The following is a 12,685-nucleotide window of genomic DNA, read 5'->3' on the forward strand; positions in this document are numbered from 1 at the left end:
ATACCTGGTTTCCTCAGAAATCCAGGCAAAAAATTCAACAGTTAATAAATCTGTGAATATATGAACACTAGGAACTCATTTGTTCCCAGAGTAGTACCATTAGACATACAATGGCATACTGCAATTTACTGCATACTTTTGTAGTACAACCCTGGCTTTACTCAAGCTACCCTAAGGCACAGTTTCCCCAAAGGAACATTCAAATGTGACCCTAGAAGATAAAACAACAGGTATGGTGTAGAAACCAGAGTCTTTAACTGCTAGTTCAGTTTGAGGTCATTGGCATTATTACTCTCCCGTATATCCAAAGATGCAAAAAAGCTCCCATGCTACCTTCTTTTAAGAGTGTCTTCCAAAGTTTCTCTTTTGGTCTGGAATAGGAAATGGAACACTATAGAAAATGTTACAAAGTCTTACGTATGCCTAAAATATGCACACATGTTTAGTTATGCAGAAGGAAAGTATTAGTACCAAAGAGGGGCTGGCGGGAGGAAGGAGTATGTATTATAACTTACTTGAAAAATAACCTGTAAAAACAGCAGCTGTTCCCCACCACAATGTTCCCATATTTCAAAATTTTTTTCCAACCTAAGACAATTAACTCAATTACCTACATTTTTCACAAGTTAGTTCTGAATGTTGTAAACACAAATATTGAAACATTTTATTTGAAACATCTGAAATATTGAAACAGTTTATATTTTAAATTCTCAAACTCAGTCAAGCGTTTCAACACTCCTAATTCAAAATGTTACATTTCGGTAGCATTTCCTGAAAGAAGACATATAAGATGAACTAAAGCTGGTATTTCTGCCTGCTTGAACTCCCCCAATAAATTACAAAACAAAAGAACTACAAATTAGCCTTTAGAGCAACTCTGCAACCTTCACACAAAAAAATGCATACAAATAAAAGGGAGGCAAGCATTACGGGTAGACTAAATGCCAGTAATTCTGCATAATATTTATATGTATATATATATATACACACACACATATGTATGTGTGTGTACTCTATATAATAATACAATACTATGTTATACAGCTTAACTATTCAAAGAGGCAATCAAGAATAATACATTAAAAGCCAGAATTAAAAGCATGATTTTTGGCAGTTTCATTTGGAACCACAGATACAGCCCTTCCTGTGCAAAGACAGAGACTGTGCAGTAGAATACAAACTACAACAGAGGCATTCAGCACTTCCAAGAAAATGGGCAAAGCAAGATGAATTGTATGTTACCTGCATCAGAATCAATAATAACTCTCCTTAAAAAAATGGTATGCCTTCTTGTTTCAGCTTTCATTACACATTCTTTGAAAGAAACTTCAGAAGATGGCACCTAGTCTCTATCTCTGTCAATGTTCAATATAAACCCATTCCATAAAATTACAGAGAGATCTCTTAAAATTCTTTACAAATTTAGTTAAAAATGTTGCCCCATTACCTCCATTATGGCTGTTCCAGATGATGCAGCTCTCATCAGCTTAATTAAGAAACCACATCTCTTGCTTAAACTTCCTTGTTCTTTCCACTTTACACTCTGATGTACATATAACCATAACCTCTTATCCTTTGGTTTGCTGCACTAAATGGGTTATGCCATCTTAATATCGTCTCAAAAATAAGCTCCCTGTTCTCTTTATTTTCCTAATATTCCTTCTCCTGATTCAGTTAAATTGAGTTTTCTTAAATGCAGACATTTAGGTCAGAATAACCAAGCACCTTTTCCAGTGCCTCACCACCCTCACAGTGAAGTTCTTCCTTACATCTAATCTAAATCAACCCAGTATATGCCCCGTGATACTTAAAAGTCATATTTAAGTCTTAATCTTGAAACCAGCAGGACAACACAGTGAAGAAGCAGTTCTGAATTTCACTGTCTGAGGACTCCTGCTTCCTGTGTTGATCATCCTTTCCTACTCTCAAACAGTAACAATCATCTGAAACTGAACAGGGAGCAGCACTAGCAAATCACCTACAGAATACAATCCACAGGACCACCTTCCACCTAAGAGAGATGACTCATTACTATCCACACAAAAACCTAGAACACAGGCCTGTAAACTTTATTCCACAAATGTAAAGATGCTCATAGGGAGAACTAACTTGAAGAACCTCGCACAACCTGACAAATCATATCTACTTTGTGTATGACAGATATCTAAGTCCATGCACCCCGTGAAAAATGGAATAGAATGACTGCTTTTAGCTGCTAAACACAATAGGATTCCTGCCTACAACTCCCAAGAAACACACTCTACAGAAAAACAGTAATCCCAAATTCCAGTGCACTGCCAGAGCCTAGAGCTACCCTGCGCTAACTCTGAGTCATGCCTATAGATCTTTCCTAACTTCAGTGCCCGTGAGAACTACACAAATCAGAGTGTATCAATTTACCTGACTAAATACATAAAATGAGGGGAAAATTAATTTAATAATGCCACTTTAGGAACCTCTATGGATTATAGCCAGAATATAAACCCTCAGAGATACATAACTTTGCAGTAAAACTGACTTGCTTAGAGAAAAAAAAAAAAATAAATAAATAAAAAATCAATTTAGCATTACTTAAAAGCAAATGTAGTCAGAGTTCATATACATACCCTCTGCTTCTCAGGGTCAACGTATCGAATGCCAAAATAGTCTTTTTCCAGCAAGCTGTAATAGTTGCAGATGTGATCTATGAGAAACTGACCTTTAGTTTCCCTCTGTAAAAAGAGAAAGAATCAATACATTATTCTGAGTATTCTGAATTTGCTGTTTATAAATATTTAAAAGATCTGATCAAAGTGTCAAGGAAAATGGCACACAAAATTTGTTGTTGTTCAGATAAGGACAAGGATTTGAGCATGCATCTCCTCTAAAAGATACAGAGATTAGTGATCAATATACTCCCTGCACATTCACAAATTGATTCATTAAGAAAATATCATCACTACTCCTGCCTCATCATGCTACTCTAATAGCTGCACATTTACAACATTTAATATATTACTAGGAATCGTATTGCCACCTGATGCTAGAATGGTAAAACAGATACCCATTTACATACGGAATTTCAAAACAGTGTGTGGGTTTTTTTGTATCCCTCAAGTGTGCAAGACGTTTTGCCAGCGAGTACCTTACTGGACCTTTACACAATATCCACAACGAAAGAGACCTGATCCTTCATTCCCAGACAGCTCTGCAGTACAAGGAAAAAATGCCCAAATGACTGAAAGAGATGTTTTCATTTTTGCATTACTGTTACTGGGTAACTGTAGCCTTAAGGAAACTTACTGTACACACAATGTTTAATTAACAATCTCATTCTTTATTTCTGGTTTTTTCAATCTCAGTACTGTGTTTCATTTCTCCTTAATCAGCTGCCCTATATGAAGACCCTACATGAATTTTCACATTTCTTTTAATTCAACTAATGTGATTGCTTTTTTTTTTTTCCTGAATTGTAATGTGTGTGAGTACTTACAGTGGGCTAAAACTGTTGTCCTAAAACAGTCGACCCTAAGCAGATGAAGGTGCTTCACTACATCGCAGCGCCAGGTCTCTGTACTTCGTTCCCTCTGTCTACCACAGTCCTTTACTGAGATGCCCCTGTTCTGGACCAGGTAATGAGTTTGCAAGACTCTACCCTTCGCTGACATGAAAAACCTTAAAACTTAGCTCTTTAATGTCTACAAAATAGAAATGACACAGGATATGCAATCATGTTGTATAAAAAAATTACTTAATTGTTCTTCCAAATGATTCCCTGAAAACTTTAGTGCTATGCCTTCTTCAACCTCTCTTTAAGAAGCTAACAAGCAATGTAAACCATAAACAGCATGGCTAGGCAAAAATGAACAGACAGCTCCTACTTTTCTCAAGGTGCTTTACAAAATTGGACATGGTTGTTATCTGCATTTCACATAGCATCAGCTGAGGCAAAAGCAACACTGTGACCTGGTCATACTCTAAAGGGCAGAAGAAGCAATGGTGTCAGGACCACTACTGTCCAGTGAGACCTTCTGCTTCCCACACTAAAAATGAGGCATGCTTCAAGACCAGAGTATTAGAGAAGAATATAGTCTGTAAATTACCGCTGTATTTTCTTATCTTGACAATCAATAAGGAATTCTGATGGGGATACAGTTGCTCATCCTTCCACTCCCATCACTGGACTAATAGACTAAATAGAAACCACCCTCAGTCAAGGCACTGACAGAGACCTGTGCACTGGGGCTCACACGGCCATCCCCTTCCCCACCACACGGACATTCTCTCTTCCCAAATTCACTTCCAGACACAAGAAAATTGTTAATTTCTCTACAGATTTCCTCTTCCTAGACGTGGGGACTCTGCTTCTCTTCCTACCATGTAAACTATCTACTTCCACTACTCTTTTCTTCTTCCACCTTCTATCTCCGACATAGTTACCCCTCACTGTGTGCCCTTTACTCTTCCATATGCTGCTGCTTGCCTGGAGGATATCACTACCTTGTCTGCACCATGTTTTCCTATTTTTAAATAGCCAGTGTCAAACGACGTTAACTGGATTTGTCTGTTTTCTGTACACGCTCACTCAGCTTCATGCTTTGCAACCTGCACTGCTACCTTTTTCCCTGCAACACAGCTGCAACAGCTTTCCTTCTGTAATTGTTTCTTTCCAGCCTCAGGACATCTAAAAACTGATTTGTTTGCTGTTAAGAGTGGTTAGCACATACACTGACCTTTTTTTATACTATACTCAGTTACAAGTATGGACATGCTAGTGACAGCATAGAGAAAACTCTCCTCAAAAGGCAAAGCCCATATTGAAGATTCAAAAGTATAAAAAAAAATAAAACCCTTTCACTCTCCCTGTGATTGACAAAAAAAAAGGTCTATACTTATACAGTCATTTCTCAATGAATCATCCGGAGCTGGATGCATCACTCCAGGTGGGGTCTCACCAGAGCAGAGCAGAGGAGCAGAACCACCTCCCTTGACCTGCTGCCCACACTGCTTTTGGTGCAGCCCAGGGTGCGGTTGGCTTTCTGGACTGCCGAGCGCACACTGCTGGGTCATGTCCAGCTTTTCATCTGCCAGCACCCCCGAGTCCTTTTCCACCCGGTTGCTCTCAATCAACTCATGGCCCAGCCCGTATCTGTGCTTAGGATTGCCCCGACCCAGGTGCAGGACCTTGCATTTGGCCTTGTTGAACTTCATGAGCTTTTTACAGGCCCACCTCTCCAGCCTGTCCAGGTCCCTCTGGATGGCCTCCCTTCTCTCCAGTGTGTCAAACACACCACAGAGCTTGGTGTCATCAGCAAAGTTGCTGAGGGTGCACTCAATCCCACTGTCCATGTGCCGATAAAGACGTTAAATAGCACTGGTCCCAGTACCAACCCCTGAGGAACAACACTCGTCACAATTTTCTAGTTCAAAATCTTAGAAGTATCTGCAAACTTTTGTGACTATGCAATAAGCAAGGCCGTCAAAATATTACAACAAAATTGCACAGTGACATTTCAATTCAAAGTCAGTAGGAAAAAATTTGAACACAAATGTGAAATTCAACTTGCACACAGTTCTAAGATGAATCTACAATGAACTAGATAGAACTGGGGAATAACAGCTATTAGATGACTCAGTCAAATACGAAAACAGGTTTTACTGACAACAGTGTACAAAAGAAATCCTGTTTTTAAAACACTGGAAGTGAAGAAACCAAACTACTCATATTTTCATCTGACAACATTAGAAGATGTTACTGGAAGGACAGTCAGTAAATATATAGGTTCACATTCTAATTAATTAATTTAAAAAGCCCTTTGCTTCACCCACATAAATAATCACAAAAGTTTTTTGAGTTCTTGAGGAATCTGATAAAAGGCTAGGGCACTTAAGGTGTTTTTCAATCCAGTAATAATGCTCCCATTCTAAAATGAATTGATGCCCTAGTTTTCTTGCTTAAAAATAGATGATGGAAATGAACCAAACAAAAAAGAGCAAACAACCAAAAGCCCCCAAGCTAAATTCATGCTCTAGGAATCCTTAAGCACTCCATAGTAAATAAAAGGGACTAGTTAATAACCTCACCCTTGGTTAGTATATGCTTCAGTTAATAGTGTTACTCAGTTAGGCTTCAAGTTCCATGTGATTCATTACTAGAGATTAAAAAAAAGATCAAGATGAATAAAAGTGGCTAAATAGGCACATACATAATGGAATGAGTGTTCTCATAAGAAATACTACTGTAAGTGTTCCATTATTAAGCTTTTTAAATACCTGAAATGTGGAAAAAATCACATTGTAATTGATACACAGAGGAAAATGCTTGATGTGGCACAGAGCACCTCAAGTCTGAATTCATAAGAGACAGTAGGGCAAGAAGAATGGGCAATGGTTGTTCATTTTTTTCTGCAAACAGCATCCATAAATGTTTTCTGCACTTCTCTAACAATGCTCCAAATTCTCCTGAGCTTTAGAATCTGATGATCTTTCTTGTCTCCTGTGTTCTTTGATACACTTATTACAGATTATAGAACAAAAGAATATATTAAATCCAAATTTTATTATCATTTGTGAAAGAACATGGATAAATTAAATTAGAAACTGCCAGTCATCCACAACAGAACACAGGAATGGATTTGGGTCACAGAATAATGAATATAAAACATTGCCTGAAATTTCAGAGAGTTGCCATACAGATTTCCAATTAAGTGATCCTTTAAAAACAAACAAACAAACAAACAAACAAAACCCCCACACCCTGCTATACCAATAAAGTACTTAGCAGCAATTCAAAAAAATATTTCTATACTACATTTCAACATGTTTGTCAGAACATGAAAAAATTATATCACAAAAAAAGCCATTATTTGAAACACTACTGAAAAATGTCAGCAACAGACCACAGGGATCTGAGAGCAAAAATCAAATCAGATTTTTAAAAGCTTCACAGCCCAAAAAGCCAACTGTATCCTGGGCTGCATCAAGAGAAGTGTGGCCAGCAGGATGAGGGAGGTGATTCTGCCCCTCTACTCTGCCCTCATGAGACACCGCCTGGAAAACTGCATCCAGCTCTGGAGCCCCCAACACAAGAAAGACATGGAGCTGTTGGAGCGAGTCCAGAGGAGGGATGTCAAGATGGTCAGAGGGCTGGAACACCTTTCCTATTAGGACAGGCTGAGAGAGTGGGACTTGTTCAGCTCAGAGAAGAGAAGGCTCTGGGGAGACCTTCTAGCAGCCTTCCAGTACCTGAAGGGGGCCTACAGGAAACGTGGGGAGGGACTTTTTACAAGGGCCTGCAGTGATAGGACGAGGGGTAATGGTTGGAAGCTGGGAGAGGGCAGGTTTAGACTAGATACAAGGAAGAAGTTCTTTACCTTGAGGGTGGTGAGACACTGGAGCAGGTTGCCCAGAGAAGCTGTGGCTGCCCCCTCCCTGGCAGTGTTCAAGGCCAGGCTGGATGGAGCCTTGAGCAACCTGGTCTAGTGGGAGGTGTCCCTGCCCATGGCAAGGGGGTTTGAACTACATGATCTTTGAGGTCCTTTCCAACAAAAACCATCCTATGATTCTATGATATGATTCTATGATTCTATGAAGTCTTTGATATTTATACCACAGCTCACCCAGAATTCATCAACTATACTTAAGTAGAGAAGGACAACCCAGGCAGAAACAAGAGTCACAAAATGGTGTAAGCAAGAGAACCAAAATGTCCTGGACTGTAATCAGTGCATTGTTTTCAATTAAAGAATACCAGATTAAACAAGCCACTTTTTTTTTTCAAAGTCCGTTAATTCAAATACAACATCTGGTTAGCTTAACTGAGACATATTTTCTTTCAGATTTTTATAACCCATACTCTATTAAAAGTGTTTTTTAAAATATCCTTAAACAAAGTCCTATAATGTAGGCTTTCCACACACTCACACAAAAATAGCCTTTTGGAGATTCCTATAAGTAATTTGAGGAACAGCTCTCTGATTTGCTTAGATAAAGTGGCACAGACAAGACGGGTATGTTTTTCCTAAGGCTGTATTTGAATATCTGACCTTAATACCACTAAAATCCCGCAACAAACCCCAACACACATGCAAGTGATAAAATGCCATGTAAATGACAGAATCCCTGAACACAGAAGGTCAGCTTGCAAATAACTGTTAAACTCTTCTTTTTAAGCTGGATCAAAAGTATTCTTTTCTACTGAAACATGTATCAAATTAAACTAGCAGCTGTTGCAAAAGAATTAAGCAAGACAAGGGACATGCTCCACTCCAACAAAACATGAAAACATGATCATACAGAGTTCTCCGTTGATGGACTCACAGGACAACCTGAGTTTCTTCCTTAGCTCTAGGAACTAAGTGAGACCACTGCAGAGCTGTTTCACTTTCACTACCAGACACTATTATTATGGCTTCCATTTCTGTAATGCTGCAAGTTTACAAGTGAGTAACCCAATTCCTTGGTAAATGTCTGTTATGCAGAAACTAATCCAAAGATCTCTGTGACTCTTGAGCAGTTTCCATCTAACGCAATATTCCAATCTTGTGCTTGCTTTGGGGATTTATTTTCTTTTTATTCCTAATTTCTTTGTGCAAGTTAAAAAGCAGGGGAGGGTATATCTTGTTTTGCCAATTTAACCCTTCTCCAATGACGTAAAATGAGACCACAAAACATTTGTGACTGCTTCACAACTTCGAAAGTGAGAGGAAAACCATTAAGATCTTGCATTCAGTGAAATGTCTTCCTTGTTTGCATCTGCTTCACTGTGGAGTTCTGTGTCTATTTAGCTGAATGTCGTCACAAGGAAGAGCAAGAGTCACAAGCAGATTAAACACAATGCTTCTGCTCTGTTATCTAACCACCGAAGTCCTGCCAGCTATGCTTATCTCTGTCAGGAAGCCACTGACATTACTAAGAAGCAGTGCAGAGTAATAAACACAGTGTTTATTTGTGGCAGAGATTTCAATCCTCATCCCACAAGTATCTTTATTCATGCAAACAGTTCTCGTGACCCTCTGTGTAAAGCTGCCTGTATACTTAAGTTCTTACTTAAGTGTAAATCCACTACTCAAAAAAAAAAAAAGTACATTAAAACCACAATTAAACCTGTATTTTTGTTTAAATAAATATGAAGTCCAGACTCCCAGACAAGACAAGAATAATGTCTGATTTTGTATGCTTGTTTTCTTTAGTGTGTAATGTATTTTGAAGTTCTATAGGTATAAAAAACTAAATACATTAATTAAAGAATAATCATAGTACTACCATAGCATGAAACCTAACCACGTCAGAAAAATGAACAAAACAAAGAAGTTCCTCTAAGGCAAAAATATAATTAAAAAAGCAGCTTTACCCATTGAAAACTGAAATAGTTTAGTTCTGTTGACTACACTTGGCAAAAACAATAAAAAGCAACAGAGATTTACAGAGCTAAACTGTCTCCTTGACTTCCACCTCTCACATTTATGACTTCTCTTCGGTCATCCTCCTCCAGTGGTGAGATCAAATGTCTTCTAGGCTTTCCATGACAGAAATATCTTGAATCCCAACAGGCACGCATCTTCCATTTCATTGACAATTATTGTACAGTTCAGTATTGGGGTCTGCTCTCGTAACAGAAGTGTGGCTGTAAAAGGACCTCTGGGAGCCTTTCTCTGTTCGTGTCAGTTTTGGGACAGCTGTCATCACATTTGCATTCGTTTCCAGTGGCACAGCAAAAAAGTTCGTTAAGCATCACCATCAGACTGGGACATGTGCTATGGGAATGAAACTGATTTAATATCAACTCTTTGGAGCTGAATAGGGAGCAGGGATGAGGGCACAGAGAAGAAAGGCAACCTGGCATGCTCGAATTTTGCAGTATCTTCCAGATGAATTTTTAAGTCCTGCCCAAATAGTAACATTGAGAACAGAATCCTCATTCTGCAGCAACTGAAGGCAGCGAGGTGGAATGGGCTCAGCTCCAAGCTGACAACGTTGGGCCAGCCCTAACCCTGACAACCTTCAGCACTCCTAGCTCTTTGGATTTATGGTTTCACTGAGATAACAAATGACAGTAACTACTAATAAGATGCAAACATAGACAACCTCTTTGTCTTTTTTGGTCCATCTTTGGAAACAGTGATAGGAATATCCTTCTGTAGATGTTTCACAAGAACTGGACATCACATAATGCCTTCAAAATACAAAGAACAACTAAAAACATACCTGTTTTATCCCTCAGCTGAAATGCTATAACCCTTCAAAAAGATCTCCTTCCTGTTTATAATCAGCAGTATTTTAAACTCCAGTATCTTAAACTACTTGAAAATACACTGGAAGTCTATTATATAACATTTAACTGGAAAATTTTCTCAATTGTAAGAAGGGCCAGCTTTTTTGTTCTAACAACTACATTTTTGTTATTGTTGTTGAAGTCTGAAAATTAAAAAAAAAAAAAAAAAAAAAGAGACAACAGATTTTTGCTGATGGAAACCCAATTTTGAACTCACAGATTTTATTTTAGAAGGAAAGTATTTATCAGAGAATTCTCTTTTCTTTACAGTGAGGAATTGTATGTCTACAAACCCAAAACAAAGGGAGAAAATCAGCACTAATAGTTTTTACTGAAAAAGACAAAAAAAAATAATATTACAATAAAGCTGACAGCATTTGCTTAATTACAAGAGTCCTCTTCCATACATTATTTTGTATGAATTTGCTCTTGCAAATTACATAATTCATTCTTATTCATTCAAATTAACTATACATTAGGTATAGTTAATTACCTAACCATAATCTGTATCAATATTTTCTAGTTCTAGAACATAATGGATAATGGATTTTTTTTTTAATCTGTGTCTCTTAATACATTCTGTTACTTATAAATTCACTTATTTCATTACATAATGTTATGAAATTAGCTTTTGTAAAACGCTTTTACCTGCATATGTCCAGATCTTTCTAAGCAACTCCATCACTCACTCAATCCAGCAGAAATAAATCAAAGAATGTGCTCTCAGTAGCAAAGTTCTCATCACCTTTTTTAACTGAAGAGAAAAAGAGGCACCCTACTACATTGTTGGAAATCCATCCCCACAGTATTCACTTAGAAACACCATTCAGGTGGAGCTGACTGCCAAGAGGCAGGCTCAAGAAATGGGAAGAATGGACAGATGTACAGGAAAGTCCTCCGCTAGGGAGGACAGTTACAACCCAACATGGTAATGCACAAAGCAGAAATACACCTTATGATATGAAAACATACTGGGGGGAGAACCATATTTGCTTTTATTTATCTACTTACTCAATTCCTGAATAAAACTCATGGAAGATGCGTCTCCTCCTAGTAAGCTCCTTAATAAGACAAGTAACCAGAATACATTTCCCTTAGTTGCAAAGGTTTTACAACATAGTTTCAGCACAGAGCTTCCCAGACATGTATACTGTAGAAATGCACAGTGATGCAACAACACAGACTCACTCAAAATTAACAGAGGTACAACTTCAGATTTGAATTACCATCTTATTTTACCCTCATTTGAAGTGGGAAAGTTGTTCAGGGAAAAAAAAAAAAAAAGAAAAGCACATGAATACATCAGTCAAAGCATTAGAGAATTAATGCCCATTTTATCTCACAGGGAATTTAGCAGTCAGTAGTGATAACCGTCACCCACAAGAACAGTTCGTGCCCAAGATATAAACTACCCATACTCCTCTGGTTTTAGAACTCATTTGTTAACATGGACTGGGTCTTGAAGAACATAGTTTTTACAAAGATAGCAGTCTTTAAACATAAATTTCTGAGCCCTTAATTATCAATTGAGCCCCAAGGGCTATATATTAATCAGTAGAACTAAATTTAAAAGAAAACAAACAAACAAACAAATAAACAAACCACAAACCAACCTCTTCCTATGATTTCATTTGGGCAACAAATACACGAACACATCTCAAAGATAAAGGAGAAAACAAAGAAAAAGAAGAAAAATATCTGTGCTGAGAAGAAATAAGTAGAGAGCAATTTCAAGGCTGTATGTGTGAATGCAGCTGCAGAAGCTTTATTAATCTTAAATGAAACTGTATGGCTAAATGTACAGAGCGTTGAAAATTTACACAGAAATATCTGCTGGGTCAGAAACATATTTGTCAAAGATGATTCCTCTTCTGTGCTACCTAGGTTGGGAAATGAAGAGGGTTATTCAATGTTACTTATTTTTCTAGTTTTCCACTATTCATTGGCAACAGATGGACAGTTTTGTCCACTCAACAGCATGTTTTCCCTCTCTTGAAATAGAGGTTAATGTAGGATGATAGTGGTCAAATAATAAAAGACGAAGGGGGAAAAGAAACAATTAGACCATAGAAAAATTATGCAAAGCCAGTCCCATGCAATGGGAATGATCATAAATACAAAATCATACAGAAAATGAAAATTGTATTCTACTACACAGTAAAACCTGGACAGCAGGAGTGAATATAGGTAACAGCCTTCACACAATCGGCTCTTGACCTCAGTGTTATTCTGCAAGCAAATTACTCTGACCCAAGAGTAAATTATAAATGACAAGAAGAAATATTTATAGTTCACATACTGCAGTTCTCAAAAGTCACCATCAGCCAGGCAGGCAGGCACTGGAGAAACAAATGCAATATCCATTTGCAGGGATCATCATTGTTTTCTGTCCCTCTGCACATGTGCAACGCTTGGCCATTTAGGTTTTATGTC

The 12,685-nt window shown here is 37.9% G+C and overlaps 1 protein-coding gene across 1 annotated transcript in view; it reads right to left on the reverse strand.

Moving 5' to 3' along the window:
• The window catches only part of FRMD3 (FERM domain containing 3), a 130,845-nt gene that overhangs the window by 65,668 nt on the left and 52,492 nt on the right, over positions 1-12,685 (reverse strand). The window contains exon 2 of the mRNA XM_086479381.1: positions 2,607-2,711. Within this exon, the coding sequence (XP_086335507.1) occupies positions 2,607-2,711 (105 nt within the window). The remainder of the gene's footprint in view (positions 1-2,606; positions 2,712-12,685) is intronic.

This window comes from Leptosomus discolor, chromosome Z, assembly GCF_034619465.1.
Source record: "Leptosomus discolor isolate bLepDis1 chromosome Z, bLepDis1.hap2, whole genome shotgun sequence".
Lineage (NCBI taxonomy): Eukaryota > Metazoa > Chordata > Aves > Leptosomiformes > Leptosomidae > Leptosomus > Leptosomus discolor.